Consider the following 27,481-nt stretch of genomic DNA (forward strand, 5'->3'; position numbering starts at 1 on the left):
TGCAGAGAGCATGTGAAGTATTCTCCATACTCTTCGCAAAGTGACTTTAGGTTTTTATTTTTATAGATGGAGCTCTACGAGTCCTTCTCAGTTCAACTCTTGAGCTGTTTATATTTGTGTTTGGTTCATGGTGACATGAGAGGCTGTATTTATTTTAAGCTAAATTATTGGCTTGTGAAATTAGTGATACTGCGTGTCCTGTGATTTAGCTAAACTATATTTAAAATATATTCATAATGAATCAAATGCTTCAGGAAAGTTTCGGCAGATTCCGAGAAGGATAGGGTGGAATCTCATGCAACTGGGGCATGACTGTGCTGGACGCAGATGTGTAACTATTTTTGAAATTCTTGTATGTGCAAAATGAATGTGTTATTCGTGTGCACCTGGAGTGCACATGGTGCTGGTGTTTTCATGCACTGCATCTGTGTAGGACTCGAATTTTATGAACAATGGTTGCTCGACTGGATTGTTCAAAAAGTTTCTAGAGGAATTCTTCGTCCAGAAACTCGACAGGTACCATGTTGCCCAAACTCGTATGTTCTAGTTGTGAATAGCATTGAGATATACAGAATGATTCTGAAAAACCATGTCTCGTTTGTAACAACCATGAGAAAGCAGCATGCAGGCAAGTCTAAATTGTAGGGTGGAGCTTCTGGACAGTTAATCACATAGTTTGTGTCTCCGAAGTGTCACTGCAGTAGCAGTTCAATTTGCATCATCACAACAAAGGATAAAAATCACATCACTGGTCTCCATTCTATTCATGAGGCATGGTTTGGTTATGCTTCTCTGCAACACGCAGGATCCAATTGCCCGAAAACATGAACATCTGGCTCGTTAATCTCCCAAGCTTTACACATTGCGTGTGGAATAAACAAAAGGGAAACTTCAGTCTCTACTTGGGGGAATAAGGAAACGAACATGAAAATGAAATAAAACATTGGTATTGTTTCCCCCGTTTTCACATGCACGCGTTTTTCTATCGCACTTACAGTTACTTATAGTTGCTTATGTTTACCAGAAGGATCTAGAATCATAGTTTCTTCTGGTTGGCCCTTGCTGTGTTGCGGGTAAAAAAAATTGCTTCTTGACTTTGTTCACTTGGGTAGCCTTCACTGTGCCCTTCAGAGATCCTTCTGAACCAACGTAGCATTCAAGTCTGAGCTGCATTTCTTCGTCCATCTTTTTTCGAAAAGCCTCTGTGATCAAACTAAGGTCGGATAGATGACACGGATTTCGATACAATTTTTGTCACAGACAGATTGGGGGTCACGGCCGAGGATGGTCCGTCAAGAAGGGGGTCTTGACGAAGTCATGGGCTTCTAATCAAAATCGAACCACGTCTGTCTAGGCACTCGTGTGTGGCCAATGAGGCCAATTGTGGAACTGGTGAGGAACAGGGCAAAACCATCATCCGTCATCCGCATGCTTTCGACTGGAGTATTCTGGAATGTTGGGTGATCAGGCTTCCTGCGATGCGCCAACTTCTGCGGATGTGGGACCACCATTCGAATGGGCCACCGATTCCACTCCATGTGCACAACAACAGCAACATCTGCATGGACGCATTCGTTGACACACCCTGCTGCTGTCGCCTTCGGTCATCGTTGTCGGTCTGTTTTCTTACCTGGATTAAAGACGTGTGGAAATCATAAGTATTAAAACCTGCTGTAATAATCTTTGTGGATTTTATCAAATGTGTAATAATCCGTTCATTCAAATATCACATCTTTATTGAAAAAAATTGAAGGCATTAAATTGTACATAGATTGTGTGTAGGTGTTACACACACAGTCAAGTATTACATACAGAGAGCTTGTATACATGAACCACTTTTACAGGAAAATCTGTAAGTTGGAAGTGCACGATTATAGTTTATAATTGGTTTTAATGGTAGTTTAATGCCACAGAGGACTAAGCAAGTGGGAGAAGTCCTCTAATTAACTTTCTACGATGGTTGGGAGTGCTACTGATAGTTCTTCATACTTGTCTAAATTAAAGCCACATCAGCATAGGGTACTCCAGTCCACGCTTCGTTTACGCTAATCAAAATTATGCGTTAATTTTTCAATATTACTGTCACTAATTAAGTCAATTATTATTCTCCCCTTGGGTTTGTGGCAATGGACCTGTCCCCCCCTGAGCAGAATGCCAGGCTGTCATGAATGTGGACTTGGGAACGAATTATGTGTATCATCCAATATTTCCCATTCATCCGTTCCTGCTCGTGGAGACCACATCTGCGGAGGATCGATTGCGGCAGCTCCGGACCTTTGGCATTTTATTACTTGAACTTCACTCAATGAAATAACATGGACTGAAAAGAAAAAAAAAGAAATAAACATTAAAAAAAATTATATATATATATATATACATAAAAATAGAAAATTTAAATTTTCTCAAGAAGTATCAAGTGATTGACACGTGCAACATTATTCATGTCCATTTATATTGCTTCAAGTTAGGAGGTTTTTTGTATTGTTTTCAATTTTGTGTTGAAATAATAATCCGGTTTCTTTGTTTTTTTGTGGTTGTTTCTTCTTTTTTCTTGTATATATATATATATATATATATATGTATGTGTGTGTGTGTGTATATATATTTCTTACATGGATTACATTAAATTCAAGGTTGGTTTCATATCGTTCTGTGTAAATAATACAAAAGTACACTTAAAAGTTATAATTGGTGTTTTTTCATACTACAAAATTATGTTGTCCAGTTAGGAATCGATGTGTGCAAAATCAAACATGTAATAATATATAATATATCTGTATTATACATCAAATGTCTTAAATTAATAAAAACGATTGTTAGAAGTGCATCTACAATCTTCACATTATGGGCCATCACAAAGGTATTGGCAGTGTCTTCCACTTCATCATTACAGCAATCAGCCACACATATACAGACAACTTTTTGTGGGTGAAAAGAAAGTAAAAATAAAAAAGCGTTAAAAAGCATAAAAAGATAAAAGTAAACGGAAAAAGATAGATTAAAAGCACATCTGTAGGAGTAAATTCCTGTAAATTTCTGAATAAGTTTAAGTAAAACTACTACTTGAATAATAATAATAATAATAAAGTCACAGCTATTCATGTACTTTGTATTTTGAAGGAAATGAATTTGTGGCACAATAGATTAGACACCTGGGCATCAGATACTGCACAAGATAGACGGGGCATCAAAGATCCATGAGTATAGACGAACGGAATCTGTTGATTGGCGGATGAATGGATGATGGGTAGATGGATTGAGGGCACGGAGACACGATAAAGAAGAGACATGAGATGAGGGGGAGGGTTTTATATATATATATATATATGTGTGTGTGTGTGTGTATGTTCACAATAAAAAAAATAAAAATAAAAATAAAAGGAGTAAAACAGAAAAAAAAAATATATATTATTTTTGTTCTACATTTGTTGTGCTAAGCTGTACCAATTTATGGAAGAAAAAAATAAAAATAAAAATAAAAATTATTCACAACAGATTAATATTTTGAACTACTTCAAACATGATGCGATTGGTTTGTTTTATTTGAATGCTGCTACTTCTAGAAGTTATTGAGATGGAGAATAATCTCGTTGTTGGTGTTTTTTTTTTTTTTTTTTTTTTTTTTAAATAATTGTTAACGACCCTTTCTATAATTTGATCATTTCATTATTATGATTATTATCGAATAACTTTGGTATTGTCACTTTTGCATGGTACTATGAAACTAAGGCCTCAAATTTTTGTGGCACTTAAATACAATAAATCGCATAGAATGGATTAAATACCAATACATCATAAAATAATAAAGAAACAAGAAAAAGAACCAGATTTGGTTGTGATTGGTTCAAAAGAAAAAAATAAAAAAAATCCATCTTGTGTACATGAATTTGAGTCCATTCTAAATACACCTCGAAAAACCATCATTTCATTACCACATACTCAAAGGAAATTCAGGACAGTCACTTTTAAATTTGATGTTTCCCGTTGCATGTATCTGCGTGTACTTGCAAGTATGAATAAAAAGTGACCATGAATCTTTAAAAAGTGTATCATGGAAGTTTCATTCCTAGCACAGCACAGCACAGCAGAGGGAGAAGCTTTTATTATTTCTCCGTTCAAACAGATACTTGTTTCCCAAGGCGTATAGACGAAAGCCGGTGGATGAAAGATCGAGACGAAACAGCGACGAATGAAAGGGGGTAGACTGGGTGAGGAGGGATGAAGGAGGGGGGCTTGGTGGAACGAGCGAGAGAGAGAGAATGTGAGTGATAGACTGAGGCTGAGAGCAGGCGCTACAATCCAGCGGGCGTTTGTCGGTAACTCGCCAATGCTAGAGCCTAGTTTTTAGAATGACCACTCCGAATCGCGCGAGATTCAAGGGTTATCCTCGCCCATCCAGAGCTCACAACCAAGTCTACATTACACACATACATCCATCCTTCCTTGACCTGCTCTCATGGAGTTCAAGGGAGGGGAGGGAGGGAGATCAAGGCAAAGCGAAGTAAAGCAAATCCATGCACGGACTACCGCAGCACCGGGATTGCAAGAGGGAATCCACATTATCGGAGCCGACGAGAATTTTATTATTAGCCAGGAGCACGGGAAACGGAGTAGGCCCAGACCGTCTCGCCACGGCCGGAGTTCGTCATTCGTGGACGCTTGCCTGCTCGTCGTCCTCGTCGCACTCCGTCCCTCCATCCTGATACCTGACCTGGCCCGACCTGCCCCCGCTACCCGATCCGACCCGACCCGACCCGACTCGATCCGAACCTCGTTCCTGACCCGCCAAGCTAGTGGTGTTCAATAATGCTTCTTCTTCTTCTTCTTCTTCTTCTTCTTCACCAGGCCAGTTAAGTTAGTGCTGCTTTGCGAGATCCTTCAGGAAGGGAAGAGGAGTCCGTGGATGGACGGACGGACGAAGCCGTCCATTTGTCCCGGACATGGTAGGACTGGTGTAGCTGTCAACCTCATCTAGGGTTTGCCATGCGAACCCGGCAAGAAGAGGGAGCAGTAGTAGTCTAATGCCCGAATCTAGTCGTCCGGAGTTAGTTTGGGGGAGGGAGCGAGAGAGTCAGTGAGATTGTGTTTGTTTTTGTGCGTGTCTGCGTGTGTTTTGGTGGTTTGATGTCGGTGTTTTCTCACGGGTTGCGGTCGTCGAACTCGTGGACCGTGGTTTTTGCCTAGAGTGTAGTTGTGACATGTGAAGTCGGTCTGTGGTGGTGAAGTGGGAGGAATCTTACAGTGGTGAGAGCGACGATGGCAGATCGGAGTGAGAAGCCAGGGGAGGGTTCGGCTGGTCGGGGATGTCAGGGTGAAATGTGAAGGTTTTGCGTCTTCAAGGAGTAGCAGAGGGAAAAGGGAGAGGGAATCGCTCGTCGACTTCTTGTCTGAGACGGAGAGAAGCGACGACTAGGTGGCGGACGTTTTTGGTGGACATGTGTTGACATGCCGCAGACTGTGTGCTCGATTGTTGTTTTCACGGTTCGATGCTGCCGGGGCGGAAAGTGGATGTGTTGCATTTGATTCGTTTCGGAGGAATGGCGATCTAAGAAACTAGAGAAAGCGTGAGCGAGATAGATATGTGCGGAACGCAAAACATCGTTCGTCCGGTTGTTCCCAGGAGCGTTGTTGTGTTGCGATTGTTGGAAGATATCTTGGTCGTATGCGGTGTCGTGGTATGGAGCGATTAGCGGAGTGACAAGTTTTCTGTTCAGACATTACAATACTGCCGTAGTTTGAAATCCAGGACAGAGGTGATTTCTTCACTTTGTATCCTGCTGCGTTTCGGTATTTTCTCGTTCTGCGTGTTTTTTTTTGGTTTAGTGTGGCCAAAAAATTTCAGAGGCTAGAGGGGGGTCAGATATAGTGCACACTAGGGTAACTTGTGTACGCTTCAGATGGCGGACTCCAGCAAAAAAAATGGCTCAAATGCTCCTCCAGGCTTGACACCCGTTCGAGGTTTGGACTCTGCTGAAGATGTAGTAATGCAATGGGATTTGTCTTCATCCGAACATGCCCGACAGTCCATGATATGGGACTGTCCTCGAGACGAGGCTATTGCATACTTGGAAGCAGTTGATGAGATTCAGTCTGCGTTGGAATCCTTGTTAGTCAGTCAGAGTAATAAGAAGGAGATGAGTAGGGCACAAAATTTACGCCAGCTAGCCATGGCACGATTGGAGGAGGAGTTTAGGCACCTGCTACTAGCGTACAGTGATTCGATCGACCCAGAATGGTTAATGGAAAACTGTTCTAGAGCCGCTTCATTTAGCAGTCGACGGTTAGACGATGTTGCAGCTGATGATGCAGTCGATGAAGCTCACAGCTCAGATGATGATGATGAAAAGAATGAGGAGATACCATTTTCTAGACCCGTGGGAGAGATGAAGCCTCTTGTGGACCTCGTACCTCCGGTGATAGTGCCCGATTTGACTAGTATCACACAGAGGATGCTCGCTGCTGGATACAAGAGAGAATGTGTGCAGGTATATGCTAGCATAAGGAAGAACGCGTTGGAAGAGACCTTGAAAAGATTGGGGGTTGAGAGGTTGAGTATCGATGAGGTCGGGAGGATGAGGTGGGAAGATCTGGAAGTGAAGATCAAGAAGTGGAATCAATCCATGAAAGTGTCTGTGAGGGCCCTGTTTGCAAGCGAGAAGCGTCTGTGTGACGATGTGTTTAGTGATGCACCGCCCAATGTCGGAGATTCTTGCTTTAACGAATTGGGCAAAGGGCCGATGATGCAACTACTTAGCTTTGGTGAAGCTGTAGCTATTAGCCGTCGATCTCCAGAAAAATTATTCAAGATACTCGACATGTATGAGACTCTGCGGGATCTTCTTCCAGAGATTGAAGAGATTTTTTGTGGTGAGGCATGCGCACCTTTGAGGTCCGACGCTGAGGGGATACTGATGCGGCTTGGAGAATGTGCAAGAGGAACTTTTGCTGATTTCGAAAGTGCAATTCAACGAGATGGTGCGAGAACCCCTGTGCCTGGAGGTGGTGTTCATCCACTAACTCGGTATGTTATGAATTACATTAAGTTTATGTGTGATTATTCTGATACTCTAAAGCTGCTTTTTGGAGAAAAGGAATGTGATTTGGAGGATGAGGAAGGATCAAACAGAGACGGATCAAACAGAGACGGATCAAACAGAGACGGATCATACAGAGACGGGTCGTACAGAGACGGTTCACTCAGAGAATCACCAAGATATTCATCTAGATCAAATGATGGGGAGAGAGGTGGCAGCGCTGAGTTATCACCGCTCGCTGTTCAAACAATCTGGATAACTAAAGTGCTCCTGTCTAATTTGGAGGAAAAGTCGAAGCTGTATAAAGACCTGTCTTTGACTTATTTGTTTCTTATGAACAACATTCACTACATTGTTCAAAAAGTGAAGACTACGGAGGTGAGGGCCTTGGTTGGGGATGATTGGGTGAGAAAGAACACTAGTCAGGTCAGACAATATGCCAGTAGCTACCAGAGAGCTGCATGGGGTAAAGTTTTATTGTGCTTACGCGATGAAGGTATTCACACCAGTGGGAGTTTTTCAAGCGGTGTTTCCAAGCCAGTTTTGAAGGAGAGATTCAAGAGCTTTAATGCTGCCTTCGAGGAGGTTCACAAAGCACAGATGAGTTGGGTTGTCTTTGATGAACAACTTCGAGATGAGCTTCGTATTTCAATCTCGGATAAGATACTTCCTGCTTATCGCTCTTTCCTAGGTCGATATGGACATTATTTGGATACCCAGAGACATCCAGAGAGATATATCAAGTACACATCTGATGATATTGAAGAAGTTTTGAATAATCTCTTTGAAGGTTACATGTTCTCTCATTCTTCAAGGGACCTTAGAAGGAGAAGTTCTCACCATGGGTCTTCCCACCATGGCACCTAAGAAGCACATGAATACATCGATTATCACCCTTTAGAAGGGGTACTTAGATTTCTCTGCTAGGTTTTCAGTTGCTCTAGCATTCAGTGGCAACTTCCTCTGCCATAGAATTCATAAAGTCCAGATGGTCGATGCAGGAGAGGCTTCTGGACGTACCCTATCTTCCTGACTGGAAGAAGCTATCATAATGTATTCAGCAGTGTGTTGATGAACAATTTCAGTTCATTCGAGTTTTTGGTTCTTCTTGGGTTTCATGGTATCCTTCTTAATATCGTTTTTCTTTGATGAATTTTTGCTATATGAACTGTTATCCTTAACTGTATACATCCTTTTATACTGGATTTTGAGCTAATGCATTAGGAGGTAACTAACCATCCCTGGTGTTTTTGATGGGGCTTATAGTCGATCTGCACTGGTTCAATGGAGTTAGCTCGCATACCATTCCGGGGTTTTGCTGGCTTTTAAGATAAGCTTTAAGGCAATCCATGAACCAGGTAAGAATTTGGTGAGCCCTGGTGTTTATTTGTATTTATGCCTTCCTGAGTTGGCTCTTTCTTATGAGCATCGGTTGTTTGTTCGTGTGTTAAGCTGATAATAATGACTATATTGCTGCTAATCCTTGAGTAAACCGTCGGTCTACCTTCCACTAGAGTACGTTGTGAGTATATAACTCCCGTACGCAGGTTGTACTTCTTTTCGTACAACCATTATATTCCCTTAAGAAATACTGCTGTCTTATTATTATGAAGATGAATGAGAACTATAATTGGTTTAGGTCAGAATGTCCACTTGTAGTATTTTGTTGCTCAATCATTCTTTGCTCTTTGTTTCTCTAATATTTAACAATCCAATAACAACACTCGCTGGGCTTTTGATCTGAAGAGTCTCAGTTGTACGAAGTAAGATCGTTTTTATTGTTTTAATTCTTTATATTTTCATGTCTTATGTTGGTGCTTTACATGCCCGAAATATTGTGCATTCCAGTATTAGGAAGGGAGTGTGACAGTTAGGTTGGAAATCATATATGTTGGCTTTCACATGAAATCCCAACATCTTCACCTACAACATTGACCCTCAGAAGACTGTACTCTCTTGGTAGCTGCAAGTAATTTGCGTGTTTGAAAGATGTGTAACTGACCTCGAGTGCTCTGATGATGAGTGATTGAGAGGGTGTTTAAGACGTTAAGGAATGGCTGTATTTTCGTTTCTGTTTTCGTAAAAACAATTGCTTAAAGGTTTTCCATGCTGTAAATAGCGTATGGAAACATGTGATGCAGTCAGATGTCTCTTGTTGAAACTCGTCCTCAGAACGTTCACTTTAAATACTTGAATTCCAATTAGCAAGTCTAGGAGTAACAGCTAGGCAAATACAATTCGACATTGTGGGCTTCTATGTTTTAGAATACCTTAATTAAGTGGTTTTTTAATTCTATAAAATAAATTATTTTATTTAGTAAAAAATCTTATGATCATTGAAAACCACTGAGCAATAGATTTTTAAACTCAATGCAATTGAAAGTCGTAACATATCTCTCGTACAGAAATTTGATGCTTTACGAACTTATCTCAGAACTTGGTTAAAGAATATATTTTCAAATATATATATATATGCTTGACCAAACCTTAAGATGTAGCTTGTGGTTTTATTGCTAAAATTATGCATGATTTTAGTTCACATTCTAAAAGTCACATACAGAGTGAGGTGGTGGAACAAGAAATCTCTGCAGATGGTGTGTTAAATGATGTATTGTAATATTTATTCCAAAAACGAATTAACTGATAATCTAAATTTAAATGTTGGCGATTGTCGTTCGAAAAGACAAAGGTTTATTTGATTACATACAGTATACCCTTGCCTACCCCTCTAGTCTTTAACTTAAGCCTCTCCAATGAAAATCATCTTCTGAAAATGTTAACTCAAGTGAGTATGTCTTGCTATAAATAGATTACCATATTAAAAGTATTTATATATACACGTAAATATGCGTAATACTATAAATATGAGTACTTATTAACATTTACATGTCTATTTTTATAATAGATTACAATATTATATAAAAATTAATGTATATAAAAGAATTTAAATAGTGACATTTGGTCTAAGATCTGGTCCTTGCCCATTGCTTCTTGCGCTTGAAGAGTAATAATAGGGGCATATCCTTCTTTTATATTTATTTCAAAAAAATTATGAGAATATCGAGCAGTAAAAACCATATGAATATATTGAGAATCTTATCACAAACATTTATATATGAATCCGTACTAATTAATTTGTTTTTACCATTATTTCTCACATGTGTTGTTTTCTGTTGTGATTGAGTCGCTTGGCTTTTATTATCCTTAAATCACCAAGATAAGTGAAAACAAATTCTGGGTTCATTTAGGTTCTTGGTTCAAATGGACATCTATTAAAATTTGTTATCTATGAACATGAGTTTAGAATAATTTCGTTGCAACCAAAAAATTGTAAATAAAAAAAATATTCTTTCAATAAAATGCAAGTGGTTAAATTACACTAAGAGAAAGCTAACAATCAAGAGTAAGTTGTAGAATTACAATAGAAAAAAGCTAATTTAGGAGACAAGCCATAGTCTAATAGAGACTGAAAATGGGTTTTTGATGACTTGAAATTTACTGAGTTCAGAAACAAGAAAAAAAAACTGTTATATCGATTCTTTTTAAAGACTACCTGGAAAAGGGTAGCCCAATAACACATGGTTGAAAATATAAATTTAGGACACTCACTTAGGAAATGTTTTAAAACAATATACTTAAACCCCAATGAATGCTCACTTACGGTACAACTCTTCTGATTTTAACTTCATTTTTTCTGGGAATAAAAAAACATCAGTTAAGACGAACAAAAACTTAATTCCAAGTTAGGATGGCACTTTGCAACACCTTCAATTAGTAACTTGAAATGACAGATCGTATGTCAAAGTACTGTGTCAGAGTAGAAACTTACACATGCAGATTTGATAAACATGTAAAACAATATACTTTTGTCTCTCTAAGCAACATGTGTTACATTAGCTCTCCGAAGTTGAGACTCGAAGAAACATATCATAACACACAATTAGGCTTAGTTTCTGGGAGAGTCGCATTGACACTGACGGGACTCATTCACTAATCTAAAGAGCATAACTCAGTTCAACATTAACCATGCAGAACTAAACGCTGAATTCCACAACAAAGAATGCAAAATTCTGTAGAGCAGAATGGATGACCAGACACAATTACTTGCTAGACGGAAGCCAAAACTATGCAAGCAAAATCCATATTCTCATCACATTCAATCTGAAGTCAAAAGATTGTAAGAATTAAAAGGAGCATGAGAATTACTACTGAGCACTGAATAAGATATAATGAGCTAAAATGTTTCTATCAGCAAGGATTCTAAAGGATGTGGAGAAAAAAACTAAGGATGCGAGATGCAAGCTAAAGAAACGGAAAAGGCATAGCTCACAGAAAACCTGCTAAGGAAGTATGATTTCGACAGTAGTCTTCGGAGTAGCAAAAAATTCTTGAGGTTGGGTGAGAACGTTCAGGTGCTAATTTCTTATCTGAGTGTAACATTCAGCTTGGTCTGCACCTGCTCCCGCACTTGCGACTGCAACTCATTGATCTCTTCGTCAGTGAGCGACCGCTCCATGGAACGGTACGCAATCCTGTAGCAATGGCTTGTCAAACCCTTCTTAGGGTTTGTGAACTCGTCGATCAAGACAACTTCCTCAGCTAAGTCACCCGCGATCCCTCGAACAACCTCACACAAATTGTTCTCTGTGAACTGCTCGCTAATCCAGAAACTGATGTCCTTGTAACAGGGCGGGTACTTGGAGTAGGCTTTGAACTTGGTGCCCAATTGGCCGGATTTGAATTGAGAAGTGAAGCGAGAGTCGTTGGTCCAGAATAACCTAATGTCGGGAATGTCGAAGAGCACCATGGCGAGACGCTCCAGACCAAGGCCGAATGCCCACGCCACCGTCCCGTCGCGACCATTGTTCTTAAGAATGGCTTGCTCGGTCACACCGCAGCCCAAAACCTCCAACCACTTACCCTGGAAAAAAATCTCCAGTTCGTACGAGGGTTCGGTAAATGGGAAGTAGCAATCCACCCAGCGCATTTCGACCTCGCCGAAAAGACGGCGAGCCAATCCCTCAAGCGTCTTCTTCAAATCCTGAGCAGCATATGCGGTTCCGTCCGAGCTTCCAGCAGCTTCCCACTCCTCGGGAGTGAACACGCGAAACCCTTCCATCTGATGGAAAACGGGGTAATGCGTGGCGTCAATTGCGTCACGGCGGTACACATCCCCAGTGACCAAGAAATGCGTGTGCCCTGCCCGCAGCATCTCCGCTTGATGTGCGCTCGTGTGGCAACGAAGCACTGTGTTGGCATCGACATAGTATGTATCATTGTAGCTTCGGCTCACATGGTCCGGGGGCGTCAAAACATCGTCGAAATTGGCCTTCACGGACACAATGGGTGCGAGATTGTCGAACTTCTTGAAAAGCTCCGGGAACGACTCATCGAAATACTCATAGATAGTATTCTTAAGGATACCAAGCGGATGGTCATCACGTGTATGCAACTGCATCCCAATCTTAGTGAACACAGAATCAGGCACATTGTTAGTGGGATCATCTTCCCGCACAACATCGTCCCGGCTAATCGTCGATCCCCCGACTTCAACCGCAGAAGCGGTGGCAGCGGTCGTAAACCCTCCCCTCAGCCTCTCCACACCCAAACCCAAATTTTGTCTCTGCACTCTAACCGAGCTACACGAACTCACCACCCCAGCTCCAATTGACACCAATTTCAGCTCCGTCGCACCAAGACGCGCAGCACCCAGTGAAGAAACGCTCTTGCCGAGATCCGAAGGCTTCCCGAAAGCCTTGGGTGCGGCCAGCGACATCTGCAGAGTCGCCGCCATTGCGAGAATCGGAGGACCTGTCTGCACTCCGCCTCGAAGCACAGACGTGACTGAACACCTCAATGCATACATTCCATACAGTTTTTGTGATAAAACTGAGCCTGAATGATTGGTTGCTGATCCACACACGCGCGCAATTCCGCAATCCGGCCACACGCTGAGAATCGGCCACGCTTGGCTCCCACTTCGGCGTCGGGGGAGGCAGCAAAAGCTACTCCACTGTCATTTGAAGATAGCGGACGAGATCGATACCCTGGTGGACACATACCCTCTCAGTACCGTTTATCCACCGGGTATAAATATCATACAGGTATTAATACTCCGGAGGGGTCCACGCCGAGTCTCCTGTCGGCACCACAGGCCACTCCAGCTCGACGTGGCATCCGACGTGTACATAATCCATTCTAAATTGCACAGTGTGCCTTGATTGATGATGAGTTGCGAATTTATGTTAACCCCAAACTTCAATACTGTTACATGTTGTTATATTTCAACCTTTTTTTTTCAAAATATGCATCGAATGAATTTTTTGTTTATTTTTATTCTGAAAAAATAAATTAATGTCGAATTATTCATTGTCCTTGACCATGTGGTTATTGTCTTGAAACATGTGCACAACTTTCAAACAATTTTCATGCGTAAAAGAATAAATTTTGATGGAATAAACGTTGACTTGAACTCATTCAGTAGACGATTCTGAACATTAATCAATGCGTATTTAATGAGAATTCTGAACGTTTCATGACAATTCGTTTTTAATTAAACTATGGATATGAATAATTATTTGTTTGTAAGGATCGAAGGAAAAAAGACAAAAGAAATGCCATGTTCTTGTAGGAAAACAGCGTCTCTACTCATAAAAAACTTTTTAAATTGAATGTAATGAAATCAAAATAAAAACTGCTAACTCAATATTCTTCTACAAAAATGGACAGGATTTTTTCGTACATTACCATTGTTGTCAATTTTGCAGTTGTGATACATAAATATTATTAAAAAAGACTCGTCCTATATTGAAAACATTAAGAAAATTAAATTACAATACTGAAAATACTATTTTAGATTATCCAAAAAATTAAGTCTCCAAGATGTCAAGTAGAAGAAACAGGCTATATGTACTACGAATAGCCATGTAGAACCTGAATGATTGAATTTTTTAACAACTAATGTTTTAGATTTTGACATTTATGGTGACTTGTAATATTTAGTTTTAATTATTTGTTTGGTCTGACAATCAACAAGCTTGAGGTTGTATATTGGTGTAATCAATCTTGTGATAAGTGTTTTACACATCATATCATATTTGGCATCATCCAAACTCACTTTTTACAACTTGATGTATTATGTTTATTTCTGTTTATCTATTTATTTGAATGTTGTGGTTATAACCGCAATTAATACTCTGCACGTAACTAAAAATATTACCAAAATCAATCTTGGATTTCTAGATTTCAAACAAGTTTTGTAAACTGCACAAAATTAAGGAAATGTTATGTTTTCAGGCTATTCTTAAAATATACTGAATTATATTTTTTTATAAAAAAGCCTAGTTTACCATTTGCGCATACCAATATAAATATAAATTGAAAACTCGAAATTTATATAGTTTTACCATGGATCACAAATAACAAGAAACTGAATCATGTTGTTTAAAAAAAGAAGGATATTTATAAGCCCATATTATTACACCATTTAAAAAATTCATCAACAAAATATAATTAAAAATATGCAACGTCATGTAAAGCACAATCATACGTGATGATGAAATACTTATCATACAAACATGTTAAAAAGAAAAAAGCTTTGGAGTACATATGCTTTGTACGTTCTAATGTTTCACATGCATACATGCACACACAATGGAAAAACAAAGCATCCACTTTACTTTATTTTTATTTTTATTTCTATTTAAAAAAAAACACCTTACAACTCATGGTGCACTAAAATAAGAATCTAATGAGTAAAAAAAAACAATTATATTATAAAACCAATATTTATTAATCAACATCTTTTTAGTCTATTTTGTCAAAAAGAATATTGTGATGCTACTCTTGTTATGTAAAAGTAACAGAATTTCATCTATGAAATCAACATTCTTTTGCCAGTTTTTTTTTTTTTTGCATTTTTGCATTTTTAGGAACCATCAATTATCCCACGAGTAATAAATAGCAAGCACGCAATTGCTCCATCAGGCTTCAAATACAACGGTGCCACAACCCACATGCCACGTCACACTCAACCCATTCCCACAAAAGGGAAGCGAGGGAAGCGAAGGAAGCGAAGAATCTGGAAAGCATCCAACTGACAACTCAGTGCCACACGGCGGATTTCTACTTGGCAAACCCATCGTCCTCGAATATTGCCACACCCAGCTGTCGTGTCAGGTGACATGGAATCGCGACATTGGGCAGGGGTCGGAATTAGGAGCCCCTTCCCTCGGTTCAAACGAAAGAGAGAGAGAGTCCGCTTGGGAGTGAAGAAGTATCTCGGGAGGGTGTTTTTTTTGTGGCTGAGCAAGTCCAGACAAGCAAGAAAGGCACACGGACACCGAGACCACCACCAGATTGCTTTGTATTTTCGTCGTTTTGTTTCCGCGCCCGTTGTCGTTGTGGTGTCAAGGTTCTGGTGGCTTTAAGGTTGTTTTTGAATCGGAGAATTGATCTCTTTTTTTCTGTGTAGCTTGGGACGAGTTTAGGACGGGTTGGATTCTGCCCGGAGCTGCTAATTTGTAAGGTTTTTGGTTAATGATTTTGTGGAGATGGCTTAGGTCTTCGTATTGACGATCTCTAGGTGTAACGTTTAGTGATTTTCAGAGGTGTTTGGTGGAGTGGTTTGATTTAGGGAGGGCTGGCTAGGTTGATAATTCAAGGCGTTGTGGCGGGTGATAGTTTCAAGAGTTTGGTGGTTCGTTGAGAATTTTGGTTGCAACCGAGTTGAATCACGTTCTGTAAGCTTCTGGGAGTTTTTAAACGGGTGCGCTGTCATTTGGGAGCGCCAATGCCCCCAGAACTGAGTCGTATAGCGTAGTTTCGCTTAAGAACGAGAATTTATATTATATTATATTATATTATATTCTTTTTTTCATATCTAAGAAAGCTCTTCTAGGGTTTGGAAGGGAAAGTTTCTGCTGAAAACTTGTCTTGCGGTTTGATCGAACTTCGATTTTCATCTTACGGGGATCGAGTTTCTGCGACGAAAGGAATTTGCGGAATTAGGGCAAACTTTGGGGTAACTTCAGTGCCATGGAGTGTCCATGAGGTGCGAACAGATGGACAGATGATGAGCCTGATGTTTTATGGCTCTTTGCAGTTTGTTCTCGCGCCAATTTGTTTTTCTTCAGCTGCAGTGAGTGATATAAATAGCTTGCACTTGCCGGACAGAACAACTTCAACAGTCTAATTGTATGTTACAAGGTGGTGGCATCTTCTACGTTACCAGGCTTTATTCGAGGAATTAGTATTTGGGAGAGCTTGGAGGACGTTACTCTGAATTAAGGCTTAAGGGTCAGGATTATCTGGAAGGTTGAAGATGGCGACCAATGATGTCGTGAGCGTTTCGCATTCTATGCTACTAAAAGCTACAGATCTCAAAGATGACCGAATCGATGTAATTTCAATCTGTCTCTTTGTATTTTTACTCTGTGCGTGCATTGTGCTGGGGCACCTTCTGGAGGAAAATCGGTGGATGAATGAGTCTATTACTGCTCTTCTTCTGGTGAGTACTGATGTGTGGTTGAGGAATTTATACTTGGTTTTCTGTTGGGCACTTAAATAAGTGTATTTTTTATTTTTTAATTTTTTTTATTTTAATTTCTCTCTCTCTCTCTCTCTCTCTCTTTTCGTGAGCCTAAGTTTTGGAGGTATAATAGAGTAGGGAGTAGAATCTGATGTTCTGTATTTGAATTGTACAGGGACTCTTTACTGGATCTATAGTGTTGATTTCAAGCAAAGGTCAAGGTTCTCATATTCTGGAGTTTGATGAAGAGCTTTTCTTCATATACCTTCTTCCACCTATAATCTTCAATGCTGGGTATGTTAACGTTATCCACTTGACATCTATTGCTGAAGAAACTGAAGTAGAGCAGGATAGCTTCAGATTCTCTATTATTGTCGATCTTGTGTTGGTGACCTCTGGACGGCATAAATTGGATTGCTTCTTGTGTTGATGGATGTGCAACTTCAAAGCTTGCGTCTACACTTAAAATTCAGTGACGACATGACTTTTGTGATTCTCAGGTTCCAGGTTAAGAAGAAGGAATTCTTTCGGAATTTCATAACAATCATGTTTTTTGGAGTTATAGGAGTCTTTATTTCTTTCGGAATTATCTCAACAGGTGAGAGTTCTAATTCTCTGAAGATATACCTGAATTATGAGACTGGGGTAAAACCATCTGTTCAGACCTTCAAATGGTGATTTGCTTCTTATTCAGTCGTTCTCCTTAAGTGCAGGAAGTTGGTATTTCTTCTCCAAGTTCGGACTTAAGAACCTGCCTATTCGAGATATCCTAGGTTCGATCTTAACACCTAGATACCGGTTGTGCACAATTGTTATGTAATGACTGTAATGTATGGCTTACATTGTCTATCATTTGTGCCTTCTGATTCCTAGTGTATTTTTTTCTGTACGTTAGTAAATCGACTGAGTTTTGGACTACTTTTGTACTCCCTTTTGGGCTTTCTCTGAGTCTGTTTATTGGCATGACAGCTATTGGAGTCATCTTTTCTGCTACCGATTCCGTCTGCACGTTGCAGGTACGTTGGATGTAAGCACACTCGATAGATTGGCTTAGAACATCACTTTGTTCGAAGGTTTTTGGGGTCTTAACACAAGTTCAGTCTTACGTAGTGTTTTAAAATGATCGTTGTGCTTGGTGCTGCTGCATTCCAGAAACACAGGATGACTATGCACTATATAATACCTGAATTGGTAATTCTGGAGAACTGATTTTGTACTTGTTTAATTTCTATTCCTTTCCATTTTTTTTTTTTTGTATTTTCTTTCTGCAGGTGCTGAACCAAGATGAAACCCCTCTACTTTACAGTTTGGTCTTTGGGGAAGGAGTCGTAAATGATGCTACTTCTGTGGTTCTGTTTCGAGCTGTTCAAACATACAACTTTGACAATTTTACATCCTTAGAAGGCTTACAAATTGGAGGCAGTTTCTTGTACTTATTCTTCTCGAGTTGCATCCTGGGAATCGCGGTGAGCCTCTCATGTCTACGAGTTCTACTTAATTCGATGGATATGAGGTTTACTTTCAGGGCTTCATTTACCTACCGTCTCTCCATTTTACAACTAGTATCTGGCTTAGCAAGTGTGTCTCGTGTGTTGTGAAGTGGTGGTAGTCGAAAAGGTTAGAATGATTTATTATCAGAAATGACAGGTAAGCTTAAAAAATGGGAACTTTTTTCTTTTTGGAATCTGACATCTGGCAGTAAACATTGAACACTGACGATGGTATCCTATTGTTACAATGTCCAGCTTAGAGAATTTGGTCAAAGTCGATTGTTCTTTTGTAACGTGTATTTGTTTCTTTGAACGTCCTTGTACTTAGTTGGCATCATTACATGTAGAGCTTTGCTTGTTGTTACTATCACCATGATTTTACTTGAATTGTGTTATTAACTCGACTTTTTATTGCAATTTGCAGTCGGGCTTAATAAGCGCATATATCATCAAGACAATGTACTTTGGCAGGTAGGATTTTGTGTGTAATATAGAGGTTTCCTTCACCTGTTGTACACTTAATGTTCATTTGGTCATGTATTTATTTCAGGATATACTTGTCATGATATGGGATCATTTTATTACGGCTGTTCTCATGCTACTAATGAGTTTTTTGATTCATTTTTAATTTATTTGAATGGATTGCAGGCATTCCACGGATCGTGAAATAGCAATCATGACATTGATGGCGTATTTATCTTACGTCTTTGCAGAGGTTAGCTCGACTGTTCATGCGAATTGTTTGTTCAAATGTTTGTTACTGCAGCTTGCTATTTAACTTGACGAGGAAACGGGCATCTGTGTAGGAGTTTTTGCAACTTGTAAATGCACAGGTTTTAGAAATCTTACTTTAGTATGCGGTCTTTTTTGCAGCTTTTCTACTTGAGTGGAATTCTCTCAGTGTTCTTTTGCGGCATTGTAATGTCTCATTACACTTGGCATAACGTCACGGAGAATTCTCGAATCACAAGCAAGTACGTTTTATAATGTACCTCAGTTTCTATGGGTGTTGCAAATTAGTATTTGTTTATGTCGAATATTTTTGGAACAGATGTAGAATTTCCTCGGAACTAGACCCATTATTCAATGCTGATACTAAGCGTCAATGTTATGTTGATACGTTTTGGTTAATTGCAGGCATTCCTTTGCAACGATGTCATTCATTGCAGAGACGTTCATATTTCTATATGTTGGAATGGATGCTCTGGATTTCGAAAAATGGAAGATGATGCAATCCAGGTAATAATTCGGACACTTTACTGGTCGGCCTTGATCTTTGGCGTTTCTGTCCCTTTTGTCGTGGAAGTTAAAGTTTTGGCTCAAGTTGGTGTTTTTTGAATGAAGAAGATTGATTTTTTCTTCTCTTATCCATGCTTAAAATATTTATTAGAACATTTATCTTTCGTTTTTCTAGTTTTGGTTATACGTTTGTATGTTTTTCCATATCTTAGTGGCGCCCATGATTTTTTTTTTTTTTTTTTTTTTTTTTTTTTTTTTGAAATGCGGAGAAGTTTTGTGGTTGACAGTTTCACGGAATCTGCGGGGCTATTTGGTAGCTTGTTGTTTCTGGTCCTGTTAGGGAGGGCCGCATTTGTGTTCCCACTCTCTGCTTTGTCCAACTACAGCACAAAGTCTCCAGACGCGAAGATTAATTTACGCCAAATGGTTCGTTTCAGTCATTTCCTCATATTCTCATTATCTGAATTGTGGATGACTTTAACCCAATCCATTTAGTTAATTATTTTATTTTTCTTTATTTTTTCCTCTTGTGTGTGTAAATATGTTAGCATATGTCTGGATTAAAATCAACATCAAATGAAAAATCGAGAGTATACAGATTCTCGGAATATGTCTTCAAATGCAGTGTACATTGAAGATTCTGGATAGTGTGTCAATTTAATTCATTGGGATTTCCTAATTTCGACAGGTTATTATCTGGTGGGCTGGACTAATGCGAGGTGCTGTCTCAATAGCACTGGCGTTCAACCAGGTGACTTTCTTATTTTCACTTAAACCATATCTTTCGACCCTTAAGTTGTGAAATGTATTAGTAATGCCTATGAGCTTATCTTTCTTGTGTAAAGAACTTAGCAAGTACTTAGAGGCTATGTTCCAATAAGTGAGGTTTTCTTGTCTGAAGTTCACTCAGGGTGGTGATGCAAAGGACTCAAACCAAGCCACGCTAATGGTCATTACTATCATCATTGTCCTCTTCAGCACTATTGTAAGTGACTAAATGGATTCCTTTATTGGTTAAACTATATGTGTTTATTTCCGAAACAATCCCTTTCAGTGTGCAGATTTGTTGTCACCTCACCATAGTCATATTCCTGATCCTATGAGATATATGCAGGTGTTCGGCACTGCAACCAAGCCTCTTATTAGCTGGCTACTTCCACCTCATTTCAGATCAAATTACAGTGATTCAGCCAGTCTCTCCCCAAAAGCGTCTCTTGATGCTGACTTTCATATACCACTCCTTATGGATACAGAGCGTGAAGAATTAGAAGCAAATGATCGATCTACGATAAATCAAATCCTAAATGGTCTTCCTCGTCCTCAGTCAATAGGCATGCTGCTGACTGCACCAAGATCAACCATCCACCATGTATGGAGAAAATTTGATGATTCTTACATGCGGCCCACGTTTGGTGGGAGAGGATATGTTAGGTTGGTGTCACGGCGTGATATGGACATACAAGAAGATGAAATCCTTGAAGATCACAGTTGAATCAAGTTAGTGGCTACTGTACCTGTAATATCATCCGTCTTTGTGGACAGGAGACTGGTTGATGAATACAAAGCTTATGAACAGGGAGTAGTAAGTATCCTTCTCTGTAATTTTTAAGCAAGAAACGCTTTGATGTCCTTCATACAAAGACGAGTTGTACTTGAGTTGATCAGAGTTTAACATTTTTAGTTGAACCATCCACGGAATCTTAAGTTCTTCTGCTGAAAATTCTAGATTTGAAGTATGAGGAAGGCCAGGGCCAAATTTGATAGTCAATCCTGATCTGTATTGTATTTACACAAGTATCACGTATTTATTTGAGGAACTATGTCCTCATGTTTCGATAGGTGCTGAATCTTCAGATCCTGGTTCCCTTGATTGCTTTGTGATTGCTACCCGAACCATGGTTTTTGCTGAGGCTTTGCACTGCATGTGGCTGTTACAGTAGTCTTTGTGACAGGACTGCACATGATCTTTATTCTAACGCTACATATCTTGCAGATAACAGGTATTGTGCCAAAATTGAGTATGAAATCAGCTTGATCAAATTCAACAAACAATGTAGGTAAATTGGATGTAACAATAATAAAACCATAAATTGCACAAGATTACCATTGCAGTAAATCATACTTCCATGATGATTGAAGTCTATTACACACAAGTATGCATATACAATGTAGGTTAAAATGTAGGTCCAAAACTCAGTTTTGCTCACATTAGTTGAAACAAATTTTTAAATTTGTCCACCTGTCCACCAGCAGCTATCACAACTCTAATGCACCTATGCATGCTTCTATACAAATTCTTACACTCATTGAGAATGATTGAAGCCCAACAATCTTCAATATGCTCCTATATTTCTAGCATTTTTTTTTGAAGGTGTTTCATATTGGTTCAATTGACATTTTAAAGTTGCCTACAAGTATTTGATTGGATTTAAGTCTGGAGATTGTGCCAGCCACTTCAAAAGAGTAAATTCTTGCAAATTGAGCTAACAATGCACACTCTTGGACATATGCTTGGGATCATTATTGTATTGAAGAATCAAACTTGTATGCATGTACTATATGTATCAATTCTTTCTCTAAAATCTCTCTATACATGTATTGATCCATTCTTCCTTCAATCCTACACATCATACCAAGGTCATTTGGAGTCATGCAATCCACATAATCACTCCATGTCTAAATTTGATTGTTTGTTGTACTATTCTAGCATTTGTACTCTATCTGTTACAAAACCAACACCAATTACAACCATTAGTGCAAGTGATTGACTTTTGTTTTATTGAAGAATATTATATGATTTTAATCAATTCACTACGAAAGATAATTATTTAATTAATTCACAACAAAAGATAACTATGTGCCAATAAATCATAGAGTATAAGATTAGTGGAATACCAACTCAAATAAGAAAGATTGTGAATCATAAGTTCAATACTTATATTTAATTATATATATTACAAATCTTATTATATTTTTATTTATAGACATTTTATTTATTTATATTTATATTTGGATAGTTTCTTGCACCATTAACACGAGCCACATTTCTCAATGGAATTTAACTACCACCTTTTGTAGTTATCAAGTTTATTTTCAAATATAGATTTAATATTTAAATTCATCTATTAGCAATTTGTTCTATACTTTGGTTGACACTAGTATAAATGATCGAATGTATATGCATAAAAGTTTTATAAAATACTATTTCTATGTTTATTCCAATTTAATCAAAGATTTAATTGTATGTTTTTTGTAGACTAGGTTGGGTGGTTGAGGAAATTGTGTTCTGTAATCACCTTAGATGTTAATCTCTTGATAATTCTATATACTATATTTTTATTGAGTTTTGCAAAATTTATATAGGCTAATCAATCTCTTTGTTGCTACTTACAAAAAATATTAACTATAGATGTAAGATTTGAATCACTTGTTGGATTTTCTCATTTATGACAAAACAACATTTTAATATTTGATTTTGAAGAAACAATTGTGCAAGTAAAATTAAAATATTTTTACAATATAATAAATCTTGATAATTTAAGAAGATTTTAGCAAATAATAGAAACATGTTTTTATAGTCTTTTGAGTCAAAGTTATACTTTAGCTACCATCATGCATACAAATTTGTAAATATGTGACATTCATAAAAATATGACTTTTTGGATTTTAAAAATTCTTAAAATTAGTTAGTAAAAATTTAATGCTATATATTTTAAGGTACTAACATATAATTTAGCAAATTAACTTATATTAAGTGAAGTGCAAGATAGAATGTATATATAATATAAGTTTTTAAAATATTTTAACATTTAATTAATCATGCTTTTTAGAGATAAAGATAAAAAGTTCTTTTTTATTTATATATGGCTAAAAATAAAGATACTATATTATTTTTTAACTACCAAAAATATTATATATATATATATATATATATATAATAAAAGAAAGAGAGAGAGAAAAAAAAAGTAAAAAAGAGAGACTTATTAAAGCCACACCTTCTAAACCATGTCATGATTAATTTAGTTTAATGTCACTCTATTCCTTGCAACGTGCTCATGATTATGGCTTGATGTGGATGAACTAGATCATTATCTTCTATAAATGCAAATGACACTCTATCCTTTGTACACAAGCATGTCTTTTATTTGAGACTCTCTTCATAAGTATAGAAGATAAATAGTTAATTGCCTATTTCCTCAATTTTTTGCAAGTCAAGCATTGATGTTTCTTTTAAAGTTGTTGCTATTGTGTATGCAAAGACTCTTTAGGGTAATTCAAGCATATAACTTTATTATTTTTATTAGAAGCTATACTTTAAACTCTAATATAGCTCATATCATTCATCAACTAGATTTGATTTTCATAGTAGCAAGCAATGAGCAAAAAAGAGCAACCCCTATAAATTCTCATTATTAGCAATACATATCTTGCTAGAGCTTAGACCCTCATTTATGTCATAATCCCCTCTTGGGCTTTAAGTGATTTAGTTTTTTAAAGAAAATGCACCTATAATACTTGCTAGAAGAGATCAAGATGATTCACTAATAGCCATGTGTTGTTCAAAGGTTGTATCGGCATTGACACCTGCAATTTTTCTTAAATGATGAACAAGCTACAATTTGTTGGTTGAGATATTATTCTTTATTTTTTGTAGGAACAAAAATATTTCTAATAAAATCTACTAATTTCGAAATGAATTCTTATTTAATTTTCTATCAAAAAATTGATTGAATTGATTAAGGAAGAAGTCAAAAGATTTAGACCTCAATGGGTTTACTAGCAAAAGATTGATACAAGATCAATTTGATTGGTGATTTTGCATATACACCTTGTACCAAATTCTGTTGTATGTTTGGAATTGGAGGGCAAAAGATCATGTCCAGTTTGTGTTTGATTATAATATCATATCACTTTAAGCTTTTATAATGATCATACATGCTTAAGACACAAGCATTGTGTGAAGTGACACAAACACACAAGTGCATTACTTTAATTCCAATTGTTCATATTCTTACATACAGTGTGATGATGTCATAAACCTTCTTATGAAGATGTCTTTTGTCCAAAATTTTTCAACCTTATTAACTTATCTCATCTTGACTTTTGATTGTATTTTATCATAAGACAATTAATAAAAGACTACAGAAAGTATTTTCACCACAAAAGATTTGATAACTGAAATTTCTTTGCATCCTAGTGAATTATATGTATAGATCACTTTTCAAGTATAAAAAAGCTCAATTTGGATCATTAGCATCACAATCAACAAACATTATTATCAATTTTTTTCTACAATATATTTAAAGGCCTTTCATGAAGATTTGAGATACTACATGACCTGGAGTATATTATAAATGCTACCATATGTGACTTATAAATGTTAACTTACTATGTTAAAAAATCAACCTATTTTCTTTGCATAATCCATCAAAAAGAATGTTGTGCATGATAATGCCACAACTCTTTGATTTTTATGCATGGAAAAGAAAAATTCAATAGAAATTTATCCAAAGTAAAATAAAAAAAAAGATTTGTAAAACTAACTCAAAATGGTAAACATAAGCTTCTATTTGATATAATAACTTGTATCCTTTACTAGAAAGAATCACACTATCCAAAATATGAAGTCAATTAGTATTGATGTGAGACAAATCACATAATTTGCATGAAGAAAGAAAATCTTCAAAGTGTTGTTTAGACACATCTAAGTGCTAAATTTTTAATGGTTGTAAAATTTACTTTCTTCAAGAAGTGAGAATAAGCATCTATTGTACTACTTACAACTTCAATATATATATATATATATATATATATATATTTCATTAGTATTGAACAATGCCATCCTATGAGAGTGTAATAAATTGATGATAAAAATCTTGTAATTAGACTTTATATATAAATAAAGAAGCTTATCTTAATAGAGTTCATACACAACCAAGGCCATAATGAGATTTGTCATCTATTTTAAAGCAGAATTCATGTTGTAATTAATTAGTTTTTTAACTTTGAAAGTTTTAATAGAAATTACTATATTAAATAGATTTTATTTATGTTTTGATTTGAGATTTCATAAATCTAAAAACCACAGAGAATGTAATACGTGAAAAAACACATTTGAAGAAAAATATTAGTGTGCATTTATAATTGATAATTAGTTGACCTTTGATTAAATGATTTGAGTTTTTTTTCAAGATTTGTTTCCAAAAAATCATAAACTTTATAACTGCACTTATATATATGTAGCAATTATTCATCCTAAAATATAAACTTTCAAATTTATCATGGAAGACAAACTCTACCTTCTCAAAGTCCAGCACAATCTATGGATTTGAAATACTCATGAAGAGAGTCTTTTATAGAGGAGATGCTTGGACACAAAGGACAGGCTGACTTATGCACTTATAGAGGATGATGATGCAATTCTTCTACATTGAGCCATAGTCATGAATACATCACATAGAGTGGAGTGATATTGGACTAAAATTAACCATCACATAGTTTAAAGGGTGTGTTTTTAAGAATTCCATATATATATATATATTTTTTATATATTATATATAGTTTGTTTTACCAATTTAAAGTCATTTTTATTACTTCAATGAATTATTTTCAAAAAAACATATGTTTTATATAGTCTTTCTATTTGCTTCTTTTAAAGAATCTTTTTTTTGGTGTACCTATTACCAAAATTATATTGTGCTCATAAATAATTATTTGTTGTGGTGACTTAGTCTCCTTGGAATTATATATTTTTTTACCTTGATTTGTGGATAGTTTTTTTATTTATTGATGTTATTATAATTAAAAATAAATAAATAAATAAATATAAATTTTTATTTTAAGTGGGAATTCAAAAAAATTTAAAAATTACTTGTTGTTTCTTTTATTCGGTTTATTTTTGAGTGATCTTGTTGAATCTTCAAGTAACATATAATGAGAATTATTTTCATGAAAAAGGCATTTCTTTTGCAAATAACAAACTAATTCATCATACAAATAATTATCTTATATCATACAATAGTTCATTTCTTATGGCAAAGTCATATCATTTGCATGCACTTTACAAGTCTTTTTAAATCTAAAAATTTGGAACAACAAAGAATTTACATTTAGACTTTAACTTTTAAAATTTTAGAAGAAAGAATCTTTCTTTTAGTTTGTTTCTATATACACAAATCACCTAACAACTTTAATGTCTTCTAAATTTTCTAAGAAATTTCCTATGATTTTTTTATAGATAAGAAATTGATTTAATATCTTTTGATATAATTAGATATTTCTATCTATTAATTAATTTTTATATTTTTGTATTTTTTCGCATCTTTTTTTGGTAATGTATTTTATTTTATTTTTATGCATATTATAATGATAAATTTCTATTCATTAATTTATTTATTTTATTATCTTGTGATTTTTTAAAAACTATATTTAGGTAATTATTATTTTTTCCTACAATCTTCTTATTAATTCATCTTATATTTTTTGATCCATTCTTATTTCTTAAAATATTATAAGTAATTTTTAAAAAATATTAAGAGTAGGTTTTTTTGCTTAATGACATTATTAGAAATTTATATAATTTTATTTTTTACAATATTTTTTTTTCCTCTTTCTAATAGTAATTTATTTATAAATTTTTTTACCATATTTTATAAAAATATAATATTTGAAATCCAATAAATATGTATATCATCACTCTAAGGTACACATATACTCATTTATTGATGGTAGATGAATTTATGGCAATTTAATAAGCTCTTAATTTTTTAAATAGTTTTATAGAAGATTAATATCATATACTAAATTTTTTTTATATTCTATTTTTAAAAATTCTCTTACTTAGACTTTAATTTTTGGAAAAAATATCACACATACCCTTGAAATATGCAAAAATATCAAGAATACTCCTATATTCTTGATAATAGCAAATCTACCCCTAACTTTTGAAATAATAGAAAATCTTCTCTTACATGTGATAAGCTATAACCATCTTTTGTTTTTTGTTTTTTTTTTTTGTTTTTTTTTTTTTTGTTTTTTTTTTTTTTATCTAGGGCCATTAGCAAGACTTTTTCTCACATTTTGAGCTCTGCATTAAATGTAATCAATGATGGTCAAAGCAATGGCAATCAAGGCTACCATTGACTTGGACCTATTGATTGATTCCACTTCCAACAGCGAGGAGCCTTATT

General features: G+C 36.3%; 3 protein-coding genes across 5 annotated transcripts; 2 read left to right on the forward strand and 1 right to left on the reverse strand.

Annotated features, from left to right (window-relative positions):
* Positions 1-4,851: 4,851 nt before the first annotated feature.
* LOC112282146 (exocyst complex component EXO70A1) lies at positions 4,852-8,139 on the forward strand. The gene has a single exon (XM_024519430.3). It carries the CDS (start codon positions 5,898-5,900, stop codon positions 7,899-7,901), a length of 2,004 nt encoding a protein of 667 aa, XP_024375198.1. The 5' UTR covers positions 4,852-5,897; the 3' UTR covers positions 7,902-8,139.
* A 3,022-nt stretch (positions 8,140-11,161) lies between these two features.
* On the reverse strand, positions 11,162-13,393 carry LOC112282148 (phenylalanine--tRNA ligase, chloroplastic/mitochondrial). Its single transcript, XM_090250510.1, has one exon. It carries the CDS (start codon positions 12,898-12,900, stop codon positions 11,458-11,460), a length of 1,443 nt encoding a protein of 480 aa, XP_090106636.1. The 5' UTR covers positions 12,901-13,393; the 3' UTR covers positions 11,162-11,457.
* Positions 13,394-15,316: 1,923 nt separating this feature from the next.
* LOC112282147 (sodium/hydrogen exchanger 3) lies at positions 15,317-21,130 on the forward strand. 3 transcript variants are annotated; one of them, XM_024519432.3, is made up of 15 exons: positions 15,348-16,086; positions 16,242-16,542; positions 16,739-16,857; positions 17,064-17,161; positions 17,277-17,336; positions 17,533-17,579; positions 17,835-18,029; positions 18,478-18,524; positions 18,702-18,768; positions 18,927-19,027; positions 19,191-19,292; positions 19,580-19,718; positions 19,981-20,043; positions 20,194-20,277; positions 20,407-21,130. In XM_024519432.3, exons 2-15 carry the CDS (start codon positions 16,357-16,359, stop codon positions 20,782-20,784), a joined length of 1,686 nt encoding a protein of 561 aa, XP_024375200.1. In that variant the 5' UTR covers positions 15,348-16,086; positions 16,242-16,356; the 3' UTR covers positions 20,785-21,130. The 3 variants fall into 3 exon arrangements, with proteins under 3 accessions (XP_024375199.1, XP_024375200.1, XP_024375203.1); XM_024519435.3 differs by having other exon boundaries at positions 15,350-16,086; positions 20,203-20,277; XM_024519431.3 differs by having other exon boundaries at positions 15,317-16,542.
* The last annotated feature ends 6,351 nt before the right edge of the window (positions 21,131-27,481 follow it).

This window comes from Physcomitrium patens, chromosome 5 (genome assembly GCF_059467195.1).
Source record: "Physcomitrium patens ecotype Gransden chromosome 5, ASM5946719v1, whole genome shotgun sequence".
Lineage (NCBI taxonomy): Eukaryota > Viridiplantae > Streptophyta > Bryopsida > Funariales > Funariaceae > Physcomitrium > Physcomitrium patens.